The 25000-nt window shown below is 36.8% G+C and overlaps 1 protein-coding gene across 1 annotated transcript in view; it reads right to left on the bottom strand.

Annotated features, from left to right (window-relative positions):
- LOC135209722 (serine-rich adhesin for platelets-like) overlaps nt 1-25000 on the bottom strand; it is a 262683-nt gene that overhangs the window by 73976 nt on the left and 163707 nt on the right. Inside the window, exons 11-13 of the mRNA XM_064242489.1 lie at nt 24590-24680; nt 7361-7534; nt 4507-4533 (exon numbers count right to left, since the gene is read on the bottom strand). Of these exons, the coding sequence (XP_064098559.1) occupies nt 4507-4533; nt 7361-7534; nt 24590-24680 (292 nt within the window). The remainder of the gene's footprint in view (nt 1-4506; nt 4534-7360; nt 7535-24589; nt 24681-25000) is intronic.

Raw genomic sequence — 25000 nt, 5'->3', positions numbered from 1 at the left:
AGGAATTCTCTTGATCTTGTGGAAAAATTAAATAACAAGTAATGAACTTGTACTGCATGAATTGCCTATGTCCGTTAGTCACATAATTTCATTGATTAAGTTATGCATTTGTGATTGCAGATTTATTTTTAATGGAGAATATTACCAACAAATATTTGGTATGGCCATGGGTAACCCTTTATCACCTCTCCTTTCAAACTTATATATGGAATTTTTTGAAAGACAACACCTCCCGAATATCACACTTGTCCCCTTAAAATGGTACAGATATGTAGATGACATCTTAGTAGTCTTACCTGTTGTTATCGATGTAAATGATTTATTGTCTAAATTGAACAATTTAGTGCCATCCATAAAATTCACTGTTGAAATCGAAAATAACAATGTCATCCCTTTCCTAGATGTATTAACCCATAGAGAATCTTTCCAATGTAAATTCAGTATTTATAGAAAACCCACAAATAATTTAACATATGTACATTTTTATTCTGGCCACCATCTTAATATTAAAATTTCAATTTTTTCTTCTATGTTCCTACGTGCTTTGCGTATCACGAGTCCACAATATCTTGACCAAGAAATAGAATACATAAAAAAGATAGGAAACGATCTCTGCTACCCACCTCATTTAATTGATTTATGTTATCAAAAAGCTCACAAAATGTTGTATAGTGCTGCTATTAATGAAAAAGAAATGTATAAAAATGTACTTAGCTTACCTTACTTTCGTGGATTTGAAACCATAAAAACAATATTCAAATCGTTTAATGTTAATGTAGTGTTCTCTTAAAACAATACCATTAAAGATATGCTAATTAAGAATAGTCCCGTAACAAATAACAACATCATTTACAAAATCCCTTGTAAGGATTGCCCATCATTTTACGTTGGTCAGTCAAGTAAAAATTAATGTGTACGTATTAAGCAGCATATGTATTCAGTTAGAACAGCCCAGACTTCAAATACACTGTTTATCCATCTGAGTGAAAAATCTCATTGTATTAATTGGGGTGATACCTCTGTAATTGCTAGATCTAATGATTATGTTTCAAGAAATTTACTGGAATCAGCAATTATACAAATCACTAATAAAAACAACCTAAATCTTAGTCTGGGAATGTACCATTTGGACCCATATATTTGTAAAATGTTTATGAAGGACCTTAAAATAAATGAACTACTAATAAATTAGTCCCACATGTATATAGCTTATATCTCTCTCTCTCTCTCTCTCTCTCTCTCTCTCTCTCTCTCTCTCTCTCTCTCTCTCTTGCTTGATACTCTCTCTCCCTCTCTCTTGCTCGATATACATATTTATATTTTTTTTGTTTTTTTTTTTTTTTCGTTTTTTCATTAACACTTTTTTTGGGAACATTTTTGTAAATTTCAAGATAATAAGTTGTATATGCCTCATTTTCTTCTTTTTTTTCAAAATGTACTGTTTTCTGGGTGAATCATCTGTTGGCCGCGTGTGTACCCTCCAAGGTGTGGCTGCCCTCAGGCGTTTCCTCGTTTCTGTAGAGTGAAATCGACCTTATTGCTAATCTTGTAGTGTCAGTTTGGATATTAAGCCTACCTTGACTGTTTTTTCCTCTGTAAGATCAGTTTTGCCTGAGTAAAAGGTCGGCCTAGACCGAAAGTGCTTGGCTATCTCGCTTTTTCATTTTTGTCCTTCGTGGGGAAAACCTTTATTTATACATAGCATGACGTTTTATATACTTCGTGATCAAATTATTCATATATATACGTGATATATACGCATAGATATATATATATATATATATATATATATATATATATATATATACGTATATATATTCGTCTGAAGGGCATTTAATGTACATAACTCGAAATATCTGCATCAAAAATGCAAGGTAATAAATGCATTTACAAGGAATTCCAATACACATTTGTGTATATATATATATATATATATATATATATATATACTATATATATATTATATATACATATATCTGGCTGCAGTGCGAGATTATTTAATTCGTAATCTCATAAGAAAATGCTTTAAAATGGAAGACATAAAAACATTCGTAATATGACTGCTAAAACATTCACATGGAACATGTGTAAATATGACCAGAGGAAAAAAACAAATAATAAATAATAATGTACACAAACATTTGAGTAAAAATCAAGGCCTGGAATTAAAACCTCTACTTAGGCTCTGGTGCCTTGTTTATTTCGAATATGGGTTTTTAACTTCTAATTCTTACTGGAATAAATTCCGTCATTAATGTTTAAATTAGTTGGAATCAGTAAAACGAAATTTTTCTAACTCAAGATTCATTCCGATATACAACGAAAGCCCACAAAAATGGATATTTCGTACTTCGCGGAATCAATTCTTTTCAAAAGAAAATGAAATAGATCAAAACAATAATATCGAGATTGAAAATTGATAATCAAAACAATAAACTTTTGCTAAAAAGGGATCATTGTTTTTGAAGACCTGAGAAACTTAACAAAGACATCGGAATCGTATTCTGCAATTACAGTTTAGGAAAAAAAACATTAGCCCAAGTTCTTTTTATAATTCGTCAGGGATATATAAAAACAAACAAGACAAAGATCTAGAGACTGTAGCCTGTTACTTTTTGGTTTCATCCATTATAATAGAGCTTCTAATAAATGTTGAAGACAAACCAAGGAAAATAGAGCCTGTTCTATGAAAACATTTGCATAATTTCAATAATAACAATAAAATATCAGATATGGACGTATCCCTCTAAGCTATTCAAGCTTTGCTGAAGAACTGAAAATGAACAGAAAAATGAGCAAGCATAAAATAATAAACAAAATAGTTTAACACAAGATTATAAAATAATCACAATATTAGGAATAAAAAAATAGGATTAGTTCTCGCCACGAAAATGCATTAGTAGCTTCAATTTTTTGCTGAAAAAAAAACTGGTGTTAATGATCTGAAAAAAAACGAGGAAGGTATTTTTCCTTTAAAAACGGTACAAAATCCAACATTTTTGGGGACAACGGTCAGGATTTTACCTCCTTGAAAAGTAAAATGACTTAGCAAGGTAGAAAATTTGTTCGATAATTTACCAAAAAATCTCCTCGAAACAGATGTACGAAATAGATAGTTCTACAGAAAAAAGGCAGATATAAAATGTCAACTGAAAAGAATTTGAAATGTTAACTGAAACTGAATATGCAAGAAACAGCAAAGAAACAGGCGAACTGTTTTAAAGAGCAAACCGTAAATAGAGAATGCTCGGTCAAGTAAGTGGAAAAATTAATAGAATTTCTTCTCAAGCTTAAAAATCCAAGAGGGGAAAAATTGGAAAAATAGGGTGAAACCCGAGTCTGGAATTGAGTTAGAGGGGAAAAACAGATGCAGTTAAAGACCCAGAAATAAATAAACAATGTGCCATTAGCAACAGTAACTGTTTATCATCGTTAATTGCTTCATTAGCATTTCATTTCATGCAGTTGTGTATAAACAAAGTTTCCAAAATATTCTGATGAGGATTTGTGTATGACTTAAGTAACTGACATTTAATCTTTCTCAAGACATAATCGTGACTCCTGAAATTATCTGAAACCTCGTGTTAATAATAGATGTTATAGTAAGATATAATCTTAAAAATGACAATTACGAAAAAATAGCAACGCCGTCACTTCGTACTTAAAGATATAATCTAAAATAGCATCGCCCGCTATTCCTACTTGATACCACATTTCAATGCCCTAGTTTTGTGCCATGATTATGGGAATGTAGTAAAGAAAAGTATAAAATTTTCATAGGCCAAAAATACAAATAAAAATTCCATGCCCCCCTGAAAATAGAACATAGTTTATTTTTCAAACTAGACTTCTACGGTAATGGATACACAAAAGTTGCAGTAACTGATAAAAGGACTAATATTAAACAATATAAAACTTCTGAATGCGGTATCGACTCATTAAATTCACACACAAAAAACTGAGGCATATATTGAAATTTTACCAAAATGCGCCAAGCTGTCAATGAATTAAAAAAAAATAAAGCAGCTAACTAAACTCATCTTGAAATTACTTTAAGTATCGATTCATTTAAAAGTTATGGGGAAATGACCACGAATGTATACACAAACAAAATCAGTGAATTAACATAATCATTGATTTCTTTAAGATGTCTGAAAATTCATCCACAAAATCAAAAAAGAGTGTTCTTGACAATCTAAAAGGATATAAAACTATTACTTTATATGATTAAAAGGCCATCCAAACCCCCATTGCCATCGAAGGAGGGCTTTACTAACCTATAAACTCATCCTAAACATCTTATCTCAACAGTGAATTCACACATGAAAACCGAAATCACTTCTCGAACTACAAAATTCACTATTAAGTTCAATTACGTCCTAATGTAATGTACTGAATATTTCAAAATTCGGCACATTGTCCTTTGTTTGGGGAAGACACAGTGAGGAAGAAAAAAAAAGAGTGAAGGAACCAAAAAAAGAGACAAAAGAGAATCGACACATTTACCTTCGTAGTCCTCATCTCCCTCCTCCCCTAGAAGAAGACAGGTCAGGTCAGAAAGGGTCATGATGGAGAATACATAGAAATATTATATGGTCATGAAAAGAATCTCTATGTATATATTTTAAGATCACGTAAAGAAGCTTTGTCAATGTACTGAAATCATGAAAAGAATCAATATATTTATTCTAAGATCATTAAAAGAATAGTATCCGTAAATATTCTGAGTTCAAGAAAAAGAATATATGTAGATATTATTAGATCATGGAAAAGAATCCATGTAAACAGTCAGAGATAATGGTAAAGAATATCTGTAAATATTCAGAGATCATCCAAAAAATCTATGTAAATACTGTAAGATCATGGAAAAGAATATCTGTACATATTCTAGGACCATGGAAAGGAATACTCTAAATATGAGAAGCTTCATAAACTTGAGAAAGTTCAAACATAAATAAACCTTTTTTATATATACATTAGTTTGATATTATAAAGCTAAAAAAAGGATTTATAAAAAGATACTTTCATGAACTTATTCACTGTCCTCAATAATATGAATTTCTAATACTCAAATATACAAGGTTTTCTAGAATGCTGACAGCAAATTTTAACATTTTAAATTTCATAAAAAAAATAGACATGATTAAATATAAAGCCAAAATTAAACAAATAGGAATCTACAACAAAATCCATGCATGCATGTACAATAGCCACAAAAAAATATGAGAGAAATCAACCTTTGGTAATTTTTGGACTTTTATGTAAAATGAAGAAAAATAATCATGAACTGAACTTGAATGGAAGATAACACATGTTTAAGGAAAGCTCATTTAGGCAGATAGTGTTACTTATGCACACAATCATCAGAATGCTCACTCAAGCATACATTCAATTCATTTTGTATCTTTCATTTTACTCTCACGACAAATCTCCTTAACATACTTAATTCATTCAATATGCTCTTTCTAAATTCACTCATCCAGGCTGTTATGAAATTAAAGACGCAGTACAACTGAATTACATTAGCAGAGAGAATTTGTAAATTCATGAGAACAAAACTTAAGAACCAAATATGGAAAGAACCGAAAGTAAAGACATTGCAAAATAAGCAATAACGAAACGTAATATTTGTCAACGCAATTTGAATACCATGCCTGAGAAGAGTAAGTTATAAAATTGCAACAATACATAATGAATACAATACCCACGACATGAAACATACGACACTTGGTGTGTTGATGTTCTCACATTCAAAAGATCTTAAATTGATCACAATTGAAGCAAGCATTTCCTGGGGGGAAAGGGGTGGTTTATTTCAGATTAATATCAGTCACTTGAGACCGGTAGGTGAGGCTTCAGTTTACTTACGAATGATTCTCATATCTTCATTGGTGTCATGTTTCAACTCATTACCATAATTCAACGTACCATTTTATTTTCCATAGTTATTGCCATCATTCTCTGTGCAATAAACTGGACATGATGTTGGAGGGTCCTCAAAAGTCTCGTTACTAATACTAAACTAAGAATCAAAACTATTCTAAAAGCGCGAATAAATGGAAGACTGCTATCATTCTATGAACTGTCAAAATTTGTAGCTGATAATACAGTTTTCACCAGCTAACAACACAATTCCTAACAACCATAACTGATCAATTTCGAGGCTGAAATGGTGCGCTATAAAAGAGCATGTGACAGGAAGTTTTTCATTTGATTTCTTGTTACGTCTAACACTATTTATTATTCACAGCAGGAAGCAGTTCCTTTGCTCACTTATGTTACAACCAATGAATCGCATAAAGATGCTCCTGAAATCTCTAGTATTCTAAATTTATCTTTATAAAATATCTTTATAGCTTGGGCTCGTGCATTTCATTGCAACCAGTATCTGATGAGTTTTCTTCAAAATAACTAATAGCAATACGACTCACAAAGCACACAATGACAAAACCGAATTGCCATCCGAACCTCTGAATTTCTTTTATTTGTTTTATATTCTGAAAGGAAAATCAGAGATGGAACGAAAGCACGACAAGAAAAGACTGTCCTTCCAATGATAATGAACTCACTTCTTAAAGCAAAATTATCATAGGATTATAGGGGGAATGTCATAAGTGGGGGGCGAGGGGGCGCCTCGATTTCTGAAAATGAGTTTCATAACTTTTTTTAGCAGTTTTATTCTTTGCAAATTCCCTTTAATAGCAATAAAATCTTGAATAATCTTCCTTATACTAAAAAATTTCAGTTAAAATTATCAGGTATTTCAGTTTATCACTACTAAATATATTTGTAAATTAGCATACAAACTAAAACGTATTTCTTTAGGTAAATATATTACATAAATGTGTATCATTGATGTTTAAATTACCTCAGTCACATATCAGCAACAGAAAACCAAAATGTCAAGTACGTAATTTGCGCGGGTCTTCTATGGCAGATTTTCAAGCAGCCTGTATAGATATTTCATAAATGACACTGCTGATCTAATTCTGAAACCAACACGATAAAAATTCTTCTCCAGATTAAAACAGAAACAACGCTGCTTATACTGTACAGCCTCGAAGTATTTCTGAAAGGTAAACCTGTCAGCAATGTACAATGATACTGTCTGGGAACGCGCGGCAACTCTGTCACGCCAGGGAGGCGGGGCTTGTGTCTCAACTTTCAGCAATGTACAATGACACTGTCTAGGAACATGCGGCAACTCTGCCACGCCAGGGAGGCAGGGCTTGTGTCTCAAGTTAGTGTAGAAACCAGGCACTTTAGTCAAAGGGTCGCCCTGCGCTACTTCGACAATGCGGATCGTTCACAACAATTGGAGCGATGTGATGAGAGCTGGTGAGACCAGATAATAACCTACCTTGATGGATCCATCTCATGGACCTCTTCTTCCTCTTCATGTACATGGACTGGCCACGACTCATCTTGTTGTTCTCGTCCACGAGAGAGAATGAGATGCGCTGGGCCAGTTCCACCTGGTCATCGATGGTAGGATGGTCGGGGCGGTAGAAGGCCGAAGATGCGAAGGCCTTCTCTGTTGAGAAAGAGAAAATTCAAAGTTTAATCAGGATAATTCGAGCATTTACAAGACGATAAAATTTCCAAACAATGAGATAATGACATGACTAGAGTAACCAAAATGAAGTACCAAGTATTAGTATTCAGTTAATAAGTTAAGAAAATAAGACTACCATTTATTTATGCAATATTTTACAATAAAGAACGTAGTGATCATGGCATATTTGGTTTTTATTACTTTATACTGAAAATGGTTAACAATGATCTCATTCTACATTTTGGTGCCAAAGGAAACTGTATATCCAATTTCCGAACAATGTATACAAAAAGTACTTTAATGTCAATATTTTGAGTAAAATCTTTCCACAATTATTCATTAAATAACACCTAGAAACTACTTGCTGAAGCTGAAAGTACGATATGGAACTTTTCCTTCAAATATCAACACTTATTTATATTAGTTTCAGAATGACATGGTGCAAATATTTATATCTTTTTCTACTTTGCAGTTGAAACATCACAGGCAAAAGTCATGAAACATACGACCAAAATCAAATAGGCAATTAAGTTTCTGGGAAATTTTTAAAGACGAAATCCATTCAAGTCATCTATACCCACAACGCGTAGGAGAATAAGGAAACGCTTCTACCCAACTTTCATTTTTTGCCCTGCTTCTTCTTTCTCTGGTAAAAATCTTCCCTTTTTTCCCTCCATAATTAACTGCTTTGAAGCAGTAAAATTAGAAAGCATGAGGAACTGGGGAAAGCCAAACAGTAAGGAAATATGAAACACAAAGATGAAGACTGAGTGAGGGACAAACTCTCAGGGAAATCTTGATGCTGGAGTCGATCTTTTGTTTTAATTATGACATTCGAGTGTAGAGAAGTTAAATTAACACCTCTCGTCAAGCCAATGGATGAGAGAGAGAGAGAGAGAGAGAGACAACCAGTTATGCAATCAACTAAGAGGGATTATTTCTCATCTGAGTAATACAGTTCCTTTAAGGACGAAATTATTATCAGGAACAAATCTGCCATAAAAAAAATGTATTTTTCCTAAGCAGGAATGAACCTGCAGTAAGGTTAACGATTTCGCCCTACTCAGTTAAACAGACACCTAAATTTACCCGAGGAGTGCTAATGATGACACTGCTCTAAATTAGAGTGAATAGAAATATACTTATTGCCAAGGCAATTAACTTAATTGCTCAATTTATCAATGCAGTGTTTGCAGTGTCTTTGGTAGAGCCTAAGTGTACCACATACCAAAAGTTGTCATTACAATGTCTATCAACATTGAAGAACGATTTCCAACCATCAGGAGAACTTTCTTTTTGTATTTCCCATTACCTTCTGTAACGTCTTCCGAATGAACAACATATACTTTGGAAGCCTGAATTTCAAGTCGGTGGCCCCTGTGGGCTTGTTCCATATGAACAGGGCTCACATTCTGAATAATAATAATAATAATAATATTTTGGTAGAAGACCCTCTTTTAGGCAAATACTGTTAAAAAGGATGGCAGAATTAAGCGAGTTGATTTTATATATTGTTTTTTTCTATTTTCCTTACAATTCGCTTCTCAGGCTCAGCGATGTTTCTGAGTAACTGGCCAATATTCATATTGGGAATTTTCAAAAATTGTAAATGCTGAAGGAATCTTTTATTAGAACAGGATATCAGGTCCAGGTCAAGCAGGGGTCGTCGTCAGTGCCGGTATTATTCCGTAAGCGTAGTTCAGTTCGGGCCAGGGTCGTCTTTGGATTAAGGGCTGGTGTTGGTGCTGGTATAGCTGGTATTACGTGACGTTTCGACCTTCTCGTAGGTCATCTTCGGACGAGTCGGTTGAAGAGACTGTAGCAAGAAAGTTTGCGGAACGGTATTTATAGCGGCACGGACCTAGAGTTGCATTCTCATTGGTCGGGCCGGTCTTGGGCGAAGCCGTGGATCTCGCCTCAGAGGGTCTCGGGGATTCTCTTGTGCGAGCGCTACAGACGGAATTCCTGACGTTCATCCCCAGGCACACCACTGTGGCGCTCGCACAAGAGAATCCCCGAGACCTTCGAGGCGAGATCCACGGCTTCGCCCAAGACCGGCCCGACCAATGAGAATGCAACTCTAGGTCCGTGCCGCTATAAATACCGTTCCGCAAACTTTCTTGCTACAGTCTCTTCAACCGACTCGTCCGAAGATGACCTACGAGAAGGTCGAAACGTCACGTAATACCAGCTATACCAGCACCAACACCAGCCCTTAATCCAAAGACGACCCTGGCCCGAACTGAACTACGCTTACGGAATAATACCGGCACTGACGATGACCCCTGCTTGACCTGGACCTGATATCCTGTTCTAATAAAAGATTCCTTCAGCATTTACAATTTTTGAAAATTCCCAATATGAATATTGGCCAGTTACTCAGAAACATCGCTGAGCCTGAGAAGCGAATTGTAAGGAAAATAGAAAAAACAATATATAAAATCAACTCGCTTAATTCTGCCATCCTTTTTAACAATAATAATAATAATAAATAATAATAATAATAATAATAATGATAATAATAATCGTCAAAAACAAGAAGAAAGTATCACTCATTGATGTCGCAATACCATGGGACACCATAGTAGAAGAGAAAGAGAGAGAAAAGACAAAATTATCATGACCTGAAAACACAAATAAGAAGGATATGGGATATGCCAGTGGAAATTGTACCCATAATTATAAGGACACTAGGCACGATCCCAAGACCCCTGAAAAGGAACCTGAAAAAGCTAGATGCCGAAGTAGCTCCAGGACTTATGCAGAAGAGTGTGCACCTAGAAACAGCGCACATAGTAAGAAAAGTGATGGACCCCTAAGGAGGCAGGATGCAACACGGAACCCCACACTAAAAACCACCCAGTCGAATAGGATGTCTGTGATAGACCAATAATAATAATAATAATAATAATGAATAATAATAATAATAATAATAATAATAATACATAATAATATGTGGCTGGTCAGTCATTGGATGGGTGACCGCTCTCCTCAGCGTTGATTCCTTGGGAAAGGATCTTTACCATAATTTCCTCAGTCTACTCAGCTGTAAATGACTACCTATCCTTGATGGGGTAGGGTCCAGCTATGGGTTAAATAGCAAAACTCAGCAATGATGTTAAGAAATGAAGGAATAAACGACAACGACGTAAATGGAACCTCTGGCAACAGAGGAGCTTCATCCGGCAGCCAGGTATTCAACCCAATTGAAGGGGAAGACGGTCAGGTACTTGGAGGTCGTCATCCAGCAACTGACCACCACAATGACAGTAACCAACAGCCTGAGATTGGAGCTACAGAAGCAAACCAGAGGAAGAAATGGACAAGAGAAGAAAATAAGGAAATATGGAGATGCTACATCAGAAGCAACCCGACGGAGAGAGGATATAGAAGAAGGTTGTCAACATTTGGAATGAGAGGAATAACACCCCCCAAACACAGCAGAGGCTGGCAGACCAAGTAAGGAACATAAAGAAAAAGAACTGGCTCTCCCTAACAGAAAGAGAAGAACTGGAAAGGGAAATGTCACACGACAACGAGTTACATGAAGACGAACTGAGAGAAGATGCCACAGAAGACGACAGGGATGATGAGGTATCAAACAACGACACACGAAGAAACACCGACGAAGTAACAGAGAGGACGGAATGGGTAGAAAAGATTAGACAATGGATGGAGCCAGATACAGAGAGAACAAAGATCCCCTCCATGAAAGCCTACAACACCAAGAAATTAAGGGAGAAAACAAGTGAGGTCAATGGAATAATGGGCATAATACACACCACCAGTACCACAGAAACAAATAACTTGGCATATGCAAGAGCATGATTAGTACCACAACTGAGGGGGATTCGAACACCAACAACCCACCAAGTCACAACCAACCCCAACAGAAACGTCAAAGTCCAAAAACAGGCAAACTCTCCTTGGAAAAGGGCCCGGGGAGGGGTGTTGGCAAAAAGGGGTGGGCGCCTGGAAAACCAAATCATGGTGATGAGATCTGACTTGAGTAAACTGAAAGAGATGGCAGAAAAAAGGCTAAGAAGCAAGAAAACAAGGGAGGAACTCATCGGGAAATACAAAGTACAAGAGAGGGGACTAAACAACACAATAGAAGATGTAAAACAGAGGATTAAGGCCAAAGCACATAAGATCCAAAGGTACATGAACAGGAATAAGGGATACCAACAGAACAAACTATTCGGAACCAACCAGAAAAAACTATACAGCCAACTAAGAGGGGAAGACAACCACCAAGAAATTCCTGAAGCCGAACCAAGTAAGAGACTCTGGGAAAACATATGGAGCAATCCGGTATCACACAACAAACATGCAACGTGGCTCCAGGAATTCAAGGAAGAAGAAACAGGGAGAATAAAACAAAAATTCACAGAGATCACGACAGACACAGTCAGACACCAACTAAAGAAAATGTCAAACTGGAAAGCCCCAGGTCCCGATGAAGTCCATGGATACTGGCTCAAAAACTTCAAGGCCCTACACCCACGAATAGCAGAACAACTCCAGCATTGTATCTCAAATCACCATGCACCCAAATGGATGACCACAAGAAGAACATCCTTAGTACAAAAAGACAAGAGTAAGGGAAATATAGCCAGTAACTACAGGCCTATCACCTGCCTACCAATAATGTGGAAGTTACTAACAGGTATCATCAGTGAAAGTCTATACAATTACCTAGAGGAGACAAACACCATCCCCCACCAACAGAAAGGCTGCAGAAGGAAGTGTAGGGGCACAAAAGACCAGCTCCTGATTGACAAAATGGTAATGAAGAACAGTAGGAGAAGGAAAACCAACCTAAGCGTGGCATGGATAGACTATAAGAAAGCCTTCGACATGATACCACACACATGGCTAATAGAATGCCTGAAAATATATAGGGCAGAGGAAAACACCATCAGCTTCCTAAAAAATACAATGCGCAACTGGAATACAATACTTACAAGCTCTGGAATAAGACTAGCAGAGGTTAATATCAGGAGAGGGATCTTCCAGGGCGACTCACTATCCCACTACTCTTCGTAGTAGTAGCCATGATTCCCATGACAAAAGTACTACAGAAGATGGATGCCGGGTACCAACTCAAGAAAAGAGGCAACAGAATCAACCATCTGATGTTCATGGACGACATCAAGCTGTATGGTAAGAGCATCAAGGAAATAGATACCCTAATCCAGACTGTAAGGACTGTATCTGGGGACATCAGGCTGGAGTTTGGAATAGAAAAATGTGCCTTAGTCAACATACAAAAAGGCAAAGTAACGAGAACTGAAGGGATAAAGCTACCAGATGGGAGCAACATCAAACACAGAGATGAGACAGGATACAAATACCTGGGAATAATGGAAGGAGGGGATATAAAACCCCAAGGGATGAAGGACACGATCAGGAAAGAATATATGCAGAGACTCAAGGCGATACTTGAGTCAAAACTCAACGCCAGAAATATGATAAAAGCCATAAACACATGGGCAGTGCCAGTAATCAGATACAGCGCAGGAATAGTGGAATGGATGAAGGCAGAACTCCGCAGCATAGATCAGAAAACCAGGAAACATATGACAATACACAAAGCACTACACCCAAGAGCAAATACGGACAGACTATACATAACACGAAAGGAAGGAGGGAGAGGACTACTAAGTATAGAGGACTGCGTCAACATCCAGAACAGAGCACTGGGGCAATATCTGAAAACCATTGAAGACAAGTGGCTAAAGAGTGCATGGGAAGAAGGTCTAATAAAAGTAGACGAAGACCCAGAAATATACAGAGACAGCAGAATGACAGACAGAACAGAGGACTGGCACAACCAACCAATGCACGGACAATACATGAGACAGACTAAAGAACTAGCCAGCGATGATACATGGCAATGGCTACAGAGGGGAGAGCTAAAGAAGGAAACTGAAGGAATGATAACAGCGGCACAAGATCAGGCCCTAAGAACCAGATATGTTCAAAGAACGATAGACGGAAATAACATTTCTCCCATATGTAGGAAGAGCAATACGAAAAATGAAACCATATACCACATAGCGAGCGAATGCCCGGCACTTGCACAGAACCAGTACAAAAAGAGGCATGATTCAGTGGCAAAAGCCCTCCACTGGAGCCTGTGCAACAAACATCAGCTACCTTGCAGTAATGAGTGGTACGAGCACCAACCTGAGGGAGTGATAGAAAACGATCAGGCAAAGATCCTCTGGGACTATGGTATCAGAACGGATAGGGTAATACGTGCAAATAGACCAGACGGACGTTGATTGACAAAGTCAAAAAGAAAGTATCACTCATTGATGTCGCAATACCATGGGACACCAGAGTTGAAGAGAAAGAGAGGGAAAAAATGGATAAATCTCAAGATCTGAAAATAGAAATAAGAAGGATATGGGATATGCCAGTGGAAATTGTACCCATAATCATAGGAGCACTAGGCACGATCCCAAGATCCCTGAAAAGGAATCTAGAAAAACTAGAGGCTGAAGTAGCTCCAGGACTCATGCAGAAGAGTGTGATCCTAGAAACGGCGCACATAGTAAGATAACTGATGGACTCCTAAGGAGGCAAGATGCAACCCAGAACCCCACACTATAAATACCACCCAGTCGAATTGGAGGACTGTGATAGAGCAAAAAAAAAAATAATAATAATAATGATTAGAGAGACAGGAGAATGACAAACAGAACAAATAACTGGCACAACAAACCAATGCACGGACAATACATGAGACAGACTAAAGAACTAGCCAGCGATGACACATGGCAATGGCTACAGAGGGGAGAGCTAAAGAAGGAAACTGAAGGAATGATAACAGCGGCACAAGATCAGGCCCTAAGAACCAGATATGTTCAAAGAACGATAGACGGAAATAACATCTCTCCCATATGTAGGAAGAGCAATACGAAATCTGAAACCATATACCACATAGCGAGCGAATGCCCGGCACTTGCACAGAACCAGTACAAAAAGAGGCATGATTCAGTGGCAAAAGCCCTCCACTGGAGCCTGTGCAAGAAACATCAGCTACCTTGCAGTAATAAGTGGTACGAGCACCAACCTGAGGGAGTGATAGACGACGATCAGGCAAAGATCCTCTGGGACTATGGTATCAGAACGGATAGGGTAATACGTGCAAATAGACCAGAAGTGACGTTCATTGACAAAGTCAAGAAGAAAGTATCACTCATTGATGTCGCAATACCATGGGACACCAGAGTTGAAGAGAAAGAGAGGGAAAAAATGGATAAATCTCAAGATCTGAAAATAGAAATAAGAAGGATATGGGATATGCCAGTGGAAATTGTACCCATAATCATAGGAGCACTAGGTACGATCCCAAGATCCCTGAAAAGGAATCTAGAAAAACTAGAGGCTGAAGTAGCTCCAGGACTCATGCAGAAGAGTGTGATCCTAGAAACGACGCACATAGTTAGAAAAGTGATGGACTCCTAAGGAGGCTGGATGCAACCCGGAACCCCACACTATAAATACCACCCAGTCGAATTGGAGGACTGTAATAGAGCAAAAAAAAAATAATATCAATAATAATAATAATGAAGTCGAAAGCAAGATGAGGAAGAAATATTGAGTATATTTTTCCTTATACATTTTTTTTCCACGCTTGAAGCGCTGATGTGTAAACTATCATCATAACTGGTAAACATTCCTGTACATCAGTTCTCGAATTCCAAATAAATACAAACTGTATTCTTATACAAAATTAAAATACAACGATGTAGAGTACAAGAGAAGCAATACAAGGTAAATAAACTTGTAAATGAAAGAAAATCTTAATAAGATTTCTGGGCAAGAATCTGCCAGTAATAGGACATAAGATTTATTATTTATTTAAGCTGTCAACTGCATTACACAAGGTTCTTTTTCTTCCCAGCTTTAACCCATTGCTATTATGCGGTCGCCGTTATGAATGAATCGTCTCCATCGATTTCTGTCCTGTGCATCGTTCTCGTCAATACCTTTCCATAACAAATCTTCCCCTACACAATCACGCCATCTCCTTCTTGGTCTTCCCTTCTTCCTTCTACCCTGCACTTCCAATTCTATCGTATGTCTTCCAACATGATATTCCTCTCTTCGTAACAGGTGTCCATTCCATCGAAGCCTTCCCTCTTGTATTTTTTTTTATATTTCAACTACCTTTGTCGACCCTCTAATATACTCATTTCTAATCCTATCTTTCCTTGTCACTCCCGACATCCACCTCAACATTCTCATTTCTGCTACATCCATCTTCTTCTCTCTTTTCCTCATACTTGCTGTTTCTGTTCCATATAACATAGCTGGTCTGACCACCGTCCTATGAAACTTTCCCTTCAATTTCAGAGGAACCTTCTTGTCACAGAGGACCCCTGATGCAGACCTCCAATTATTCCATCCTGCCTGAATTCATATATATATTACACAAGGTTATAAGAGATTATATCCCCATCTAATGCCTGTATTATATATAATACCTATATTCGTTGAAGGTTTTGCTCTTATGTATCCTAAAGGTTTTTATTAAAACTCACGATACTATGAAAAAAAAGTTGCTCCAGGTAAGTCAGAATCACGGTCCTGGTCAGAATACACCTGTTACGAATAAATCTCAAGTTTCTAACGAAGCACTGATATTCCTTAATTATCCTAAATCATTTCTACTGTATTCTAAGTGGCTCTTTACCCGAGGTGTTCCACTTCCCATAAGGATGCGTCTCAGTATACTCTACGGCATTCCGGATACTTTTTGATATGTGTCACAAGGAATATTTATTTCTGTCAGTTTTCCCGTCAATTAAATTTAGCTGTTATTCTCTCTCTCTCTCTCTCTCTCTCTCTCTCTCTCTCTCTCTCTCTCTCTCTCTCTGATAACATATATATATATATATATATATATATATATATATATATATATATATATATATATATATATTATATATATATATATATATATATGCAGAAGCTAGGTACTATGCCCTACCACTAAGTAAATGGGAATACAATCCACAATGGTGTAAAATCCTTCCGTAGTTTTATAAAATAATTTGCTGTACAAGAAAAAAAAATATATATATATGTATATATATATATATATATATTTTATATATATATATATATATATTATCAAACTGACAGAAAGACTTTACACCCATTAGGTGGATCCCCCCCCAACACACCATATATATGGTATGTATGTAATAATATATATATTATATATCTAATATTATATATTATATAATATTAAGATATATTATATAATATTATACGTACATAATATATATATATATATATATACATACATAAATATATATACACGTATACATGCATATATCTTAAATACATAAACACGCGTCAGGCGACACCGCGCGTACCCTAAATAATTCAGTTACCGTCCATTACCATTCTACACACACAAAAAAATACATTCTCGTCTACCTTTTCCCCATCAACAAAACTCATTTGCCATTTTATTCATGTGACAGGCAAATGAGTTTGGTTGTAGCGCGTGGAACCCCTACGGTTGTGATTTATGGGAGCAATTATTCAATTACATAAATCTTATATGAGGCTAAAAATGATTATACAAAAACTTATTTACGTTTGCACAGCCGAGCTGCGCTAACGAGTACTGAGCGGGGGACGCAGTACTGGTTTTGCATAATGTGTGAGTGTAAGGTTATGTGTATAGCATGTGTACATATATGTAAATAAATTCTTCTGATAAAACAGGATACGTCTCAAGTATACAAGGCCCATTAAAACACTCTGGTTTAAAGCTAAGGGCTATATATTTCGGTGGACTCACTTCCACCTTTATCAAGTTAGTCCACCGAAATATAGTCCTTAGCTTTAAACCAGTATGTATATATATATATATATATATATATATATATATATATATACATAGAATATATGGTATGTGCAACAAATTAAAATACTTTTCATAAGTATAAAACTTGAGCGCAAAAAATAGTGATGGCCACAGTCAAAGCCGGCAACCTCTGGCTAAAATAGGGAGTTCTTTTCACATATTCACTTGTTAAATGGCTTCTACTCTACCACGAAAAAGGAATATGAAGAACACAAGATAATCTCTGCGTCAGTTTTTATATTATTTAAGTAATAAGAGACCCTTAAGTTAGACCAGGTGGTCCGGAAGTAACAGCCAGTACCCAGGGGTACATGTTGGGGGTGTGGGACTTGATCTCTGGATATTTGTTGATATCTAGTTTAAATGTGTCAGTGTATACATGGTACATTTTGTAAATAAACTACTATCTAAAAATATGAATGCTTTTGATCTCCTTGTATGTTCTAGTTGTTAAAAGTTTTTCTACATTCAATTTTCGTATTTAGCCCTCTAGACCTGACTACTGTAACCACCAAAGGTCTCTAGCTGGAATTTAAGTTATATAATCTGTTCACTAACTATTGCAACTCCCAATGCAGTTTTTTTCTCTCCAATATTATTATTGTTATTACCTGTATTATGATTACTATCTTTTATACTATCTCAGCTATTGTGTGGATAGTGCCGTTTATTCATTTTTTTATCATGTTGCCTCACGTATCTAGATTGTGAATGTTACTGTCTGTATTTTGTATATTCCATGTATATGGCCCTAAGCTCAAATAAAGGATATTATTATTCCTAGTCAGTCATACCTAAAGTATGTATTAAACTACGTATTTTAAGTTATATTGTCAACAAATAGGACTGAGGTGGACTTAAGCAAAGGGGGTATGGAACCATATTAGGCAATTCACTGGGGGGTCTGGGGTTATAAAAAGGTTAATTAAGAACCCCTGCGTTCAAATTTAAATAAAAATAAATATTGCGTTATACAATATCTAAGCAACTCCTGCAATTTCTTCTCGTAGTGGTACATAAACATACAGTAACTTCAATATTCAAACAAAGATATTATAAGTTATCGTGCCATAAAATTTAAATATCGGAAAATACAATCACTGCGAGACGTTTTACCACTATTTATGGATTCAACGTATTTCTTTTTGAGGAAATCATGCGTTAGATTATTGTGAACAAAAATTTGATCTTATTTCTAAAAGTAAACAGTAAATAGGCTAGACATCTTCTCCATACCTTTGAGAAATCAATTGTTTAAATAAAAAAAAAACTTGAATATATTACAAAAATAAACTTTTATTCACAAAACAAACACTACCCAAAGAACCAAAGAATATCTTATCTTTATTTCTTCCGAGGGAGTGGCTCCTTTATCTCAATGGAATAATTTGATAGTCAACGACATCCCAGAGACATCTGACGGCAATAAATATTATTTCTTTGGGAAAATAGGGTTTGATAAATCGTCCAAACATTTCTCTCCGCATGACTGCTGCATATAAGTTTTGTAGTATGTTATACGTTCGTATGTTATAATAGCTGATGCTTTGCTATTCTGATGAAAGTGCCGTGTAAATTAATCTTATTTATTCTACTTATTTGTTTCACAACTGCATTTCTACATATTAATTTTTTTGCTGCCTTGTGTTTTTTTTTTTTTTTTTGGTTTAATGCGTTATTTTGAAATGTTCTATAGTTTTGTTTTTCCAGTTCTCTCGAAGTTTGGTTAACGGGTATAATAATAATAATAATAATAATAATAATAATGATAATAATAATAATAATAATAATAATAATAATAATAATAATAATAATAATAATAAATAAGTATTCAACCCAATTGAGGGGGAAGACGGTCAGGTACTTGGAGGTCGTCATCCAGCAACTGACCACCACAACGAAAGTAATCAACAGCCTGAGATTGGAGCTACAGAAGCAAAAAGGAAGAAATGGACAAGAGAAGAAAATAAGGAAATATGGAGATGCTACATCAGAAGCAACCCGACGGAGAGAGGATATAGAAGAAGGTTGGTCAACATCTGGAATGAGAGGAATAACACCCCCCAAACAGAGCAGAGGCTGGCAGACCAAGTAAGGAACATAAAGAAAAAGAACTGGCTCTCCCTAACAGAAAGAGAAGAACTGGAAAGGGAAATGTCACACGACAACGAATTACACGAAGACGAACTGAGAGACGATGCCACAGAAGACGACAGGGATGATGAGGTATCAAACAACGACACACGAAGAAACACCGACGAAGTAACAGAGAGGACGGAATGGGTAGAAAAGATTAGACAATGGATGGAGCCAGATACAGAGAGAACAAAGATCCCCTCCATGAAAGCCTACAACGCCAAGAAATTAAGGGAGAAAACAAGTGAGGTCAATGAAATAATGGGCATAATACACACCACCAGTATCACAGAAACAAATAACTTGGCATATGCAGGAGCAAGATTAGTAGTAGAACTGATGGGGATTCGAACACCAACACCACCAGCACAACCAACCCTACAGAAACCAAAACAGCAACCTCCTTGGAAAAGGCGCCCCGGACCCAAAGCAAATCATGGTGATGAGATCTGACTTGAGTAAACTGAAAGAGATGGCAGAAAAAAGGCTAAGAAGCAAGAAAACAAGGGAGGAACTCAACGAGAAATACAAAGTACAAGAGAGGGGACTAACAACACAATAGAAGATGTAAAACAGAGGCTTAAGGCCAAAGCACATAAGATCCAACGGTACATGAACAGGAATAAGGGATATCAACAGAACAAACTATTCGGAACCAACCAGAAAAGACTATACAGCCAACTAAGAGGGGAAGACAATCACCCAGAAATTCAAGGAAATAGATACCCTAATCCAGACTGTAAGGATTGTATCTGGGGACATCAGGATGGAGTTTGGAATAGAAAAATGCGCCTTAGTCAACATACAAAAAGGCAAAGTAACGAGAACTGAAGGGATAAAGCTACCAGATGGGAGCAACATCAAACACATAGATGAGACAGGATAAAAATACCTGGGAATAATGGAAGGAGGGGATATAAAACACCAAGAGATGAAGGACACGATCAGGAAAGAATATATGTAGAGACTCAAGGCGATACTCAAGTCAAAACTCATCGCCGGAAATATGATAAAAGCCATAGACACATGGGCAGTGCCAGTAATCAGATACAGCGCAGGAATAGTGGAATGGACGAAGGCAGAACTCCGCAGCATAGATCAGAAAACCAGGAAACATATGACAATACACAAAGCACTACACCCAAGAGCAAATACGGACAGACTATACATAACACGAAAGGAAGGAGGGAGAGGACTACTAAGTATAGAGGACTGCGTCAACATCGAAAACAGAGCACTGGGGCAATATCTGAAAACCAGTGAAGACGAGTGGCTAAAGAGTGCATGGGAAGAAGGTCTAATAAAAGTAGACGAAGACCCAGAAATATACAGAGACAGGAGAATGACAGACAGAATAGAGGACTGGCACAACAAACCAATGCACGGACAATACATGAGACAGATTAAAGAACTAGCCAGCGATGACACATGGCAATGGCTACAGAGGGGATAGCTAAAGAAGGAAACTGAAGGAATGATAACAGCGGCACAAGATCAGGCCCTAAGAACCAGATATATTCAAAGAACGATAGACGGAAATAACATCTCTCCCATATGTAAGAAGTGCAATACGAAAAATGAAACCATAAACCACATAGCAAGCGAATGCCCGGCACTTGCACAGAACCAGTACAAAAAGAGGCATGATTCAGTGGCAAAAGCCCTCCACTGGACCCTGTGCAACAAACATCAGCTACCTTGCAGTAATAAGTGGTAGGAGCACCAACCAGAGGGAGTGATAGAAAACGATCAGGCAAAGATCCTCTGGGGCTATGGTATTAGAACGGATAGGGTGATACGTGCAAATAGACCAGACGTGACGTTGATTGACAAAGTCAAGAAGAAAGTATCACTCATTGATGTCGAAATACCATGGGACACCAGAGTTGAAGAGAAAGAGAGGGAAAAAATGGATAAGTATCAAGATCTGAAAATAGAAATAAGAAGAATATGGGATATGCCAGTGGAAATCATACCTATAATCATAGGAGCAATAGGCACGATCCCAAGATCCCTGAAAAGGAATCTAGAAAAACTAGACGCTGAAGTAGCTCCAGGACTCATGCAGAAGAGTGTGATCCTAGAAACGGCGCACATAGTAAGAAAAGTGATGGACTCCTAAGTAGGCAGGATGCAACCCGGAACCCCACACTATAAATACCACCCAGTCGAATTGGAGGACTGTGATAGAGCAAAAAAAAAATATATAATAATAATAATAATAATAATAATAATAATAATAATAATAATAATAATAATAATAATAATAATAATGAGTCTACTAATAATTGTATATTCCCACACTCTTCACTGCAAACTTCATCCACAGCCCTAGCAATTGTAACAACCCCCAATAATTCATTGACCAAAAGCTTTTCCATAAAATATTTCCTAACGTTCCCTACACAACCCACTTCCCATAACCCCCAACTATTCCCACTCACCCCCACACTAACCAGCAACTCTTACATACACTTACACAACACTTTAACCAAACCCCAACCAACCTACACAACCACATATCCTCCTTGTATACCGGTTCCAACACAACCCCATCTCCTCTTTTCTGACTACAACAAGAGTTTCACAACCCCATCTCCTCTTTTCTGACTACAACAAGAGTTTCACAACCCCATATCATCAACCTCAACAACATTGGCTAAATTAGCCCCCAGAACTTCAATGCTTACATATTTCTCATATTCGCTTGCCCCCTTCAACACCAAGTCCACAACCCTGTCAACCACAACAGCAATGCTCAAATCCCCCAACCTTTCTACAACAGGCAAAACACCAACCTAATCACAACCTTTCTACAACATCAACCCCACAACCCACCAACCTTTCAATGACAGAAACAACCATCATTTACAACCCCTCATGAACAGCAGCAATAGCAACTCTACCTTTTCGATAACAGAAACAACCCCATGCATACAACCCTTTGATATAAACAACCCTTCCATTCCAATCTATTCAACAACCTCAGAACCCCAGAACCTGAAACCAATCTCACAAACCCAAACCTTCTCTTGCTAAAACAATAGGCACCACAGGTCCTAGCAACAAGAAAAACAACATTACAACAACAACAACCCTTTCCCAACTCCCCGGTTGCACGCCATATTGAAAGCGATAAACAACCGCTTTTATATATTTCCGCGCGATGTAGCGGGGGGGGGGGGGGGGGGGGGGGGGGGGGGGGGGGGGGGGGGGGGGGGGGGGGGAGGGGGGGGGGGGGGGGGGGGGGATGGCGGTGAGGGTGCCTACTGTAGGATGTATAAGATGTAAAAGCCACTGTATGATGTAGGATTTACAAGGGAACAAGTTCTAATACACACACACACACACACACACACACACACATATATATATATATATATAAATATATATATATATATATATATATATATATATATATACATATATATTCCTATGGCGTTTCTGCCTGTGAAAATACGACGTATCCTCTCTCTCTCTCTCTCTCTCTCTACTCTCTCTCTCAGTTTGTGTAGGTTTTAGTGCAACGATTATATATACTCATCATGTATTTACAGTTATTATATATATTTACAACAAAATACTAACCATCAGCTGGATAACGATATTATTATCATAAGCTAAAAATATTTTTCTCTAAATATACAATATGAATTATTCACAGCAAAATAAAACTCATATGCCAAAATAACATATTTCCCTAAATATATATATATATTATATATATATATATATATATAATATATATATATATATATTATATATATATATATAATTATTAAGTTTCTCAAATTAAAAAAAGGGAAATATTGACTTTTAACTATTTTGTTGCACAGCATAATCACACTGGTAGCTCGAAACTGATAGAAAATACACAAAACTCACGAATTACTTTTGAACAGATGTAAATGAATATCTCTGTAGTATCAAAACTCTCATGTGTAGTACATTAAATATATGTACAGTTATTACACAAAACCTTAATGAAGTTCATTTTATCAAGGTTGGGAGGCAAAAATGGCATTTCATTTCTGGTGATGCCATGATAGATTAATTGATTTCTTTATTTTCATGGTGTTTTTACGTTGGATGGAACCAGTGGTTATTCAGCAACGGGACCAACTGTTTTAGGTGACTTCCGAACCACGTCCAGAGTCAATGGTATGCCCGAGAATCGAACTCGCGGCCACCGAGGTGGCAGGTCAAGACCATACCGATCACGCCACTGAGGTGCTCAGATTGAGTGATGGTTACTGAGATTGGCGTCACGACGTCTAGGTTACCGACATATAATCAGGCGACTTTCTAAAAAAAATGCAAAAAAACAAAAGTTCGAAAGATCGGAAACTCTTAATATAAATAGCGATATATCCTCAGCTGAGCTTTACAGATGAAAAGGTCCTTCGAATCAAAACTTCATATGTTACTGAAAACAATTGGAACATGTTTTTTGATTAGTGCTATGTCCTAGACTAGGACACTAAGCATATTTACGATGGCTGGAATAAATAAAAACGAGCTGCTATCTTTCTATAACATTTAAAAATCAAAACAAGCCTTTCAATAAGCATCGTGGGCCACAGAAACGTAAAAACTGCAGGAAGGTCACAACTCTGACTTCTTTCAAAATGGACGTACTTTTTTATCGGCGTGAGATTACGAAGATTAAAATAAAAACGAAAGCAAGCTGCAACCTTTCCTTGACATTTAAAACTCAGAAACAATCTTCTCAACAACCAACAAGAGTCACAGAAACGTAAAAAAAAGAAGAAAAAAAAAAAAACTGCAGGAAGAAGGGAAAAGATCTGCCTTCTTTCAACATGGACGTACTTTTTATCGGCGTGAGATTACGAAGACTAAAATAAAAACAAAAGCAAGCTGCTACCTTTCCTTGACATTTAAAACTCAGAAACAATCTCAACAATCAACAAGTGTCACAGAAACTTAAAAAACTGCAGGAAGAAGGGGAAAAGATCTGCCTTCTTTCAACATGGACGTACTTTTTATCGGCGTAAGATCTCCAGAGTCGGTGGCAGGGGTGAACAGGCGCTCTAGACTTATCTTCTTGTCTCCCTCCAGTCCTTGGTCAGTCTGCAAATAATAGGATTATTTAGTCAGGGAATAATTTTGGCTTCATTTGCGCGCTTACAATTTATCAATAACTCAGTATGTATGAAAAAGCAATGATGAAATGTGAACTTGAAGTACATTTACGTCCTTATAATTTATTAATAACTCAGTATGTATGAAAAAACAATGATGATATTATGTGAGCTTGTAAGGAACATTATTAGGTTTATGCCATGTAAATGATAACCTATAAATAACTCAATATACATAACATATACATAAGAAAACGCTGAAATAATGTTCAACATTAATGATCTGTTACCTAATACATATCATATAGA

This window comes from Macrobrachium nipponense, chromosome 11 (genome assembly GCF_015104395.2).
Source record: "Macrobrachium nipponense isolate FS-2020 chromosome 11, ASM1510439v2, whole genome shotgun sequence".
NCBI classification, from domain to species: domain Eukaryota; kingdom Metazoa; phylum Arthropoda; class Malacostraca; order Decapoda; family Palaemonidae; genus Macrobrachium; species Macrobrachium nipponense.
Note: the sequence above shows the minus strand (reverse complement) of the source record. Positions and strands in the feature narration are given on the sequence as shown.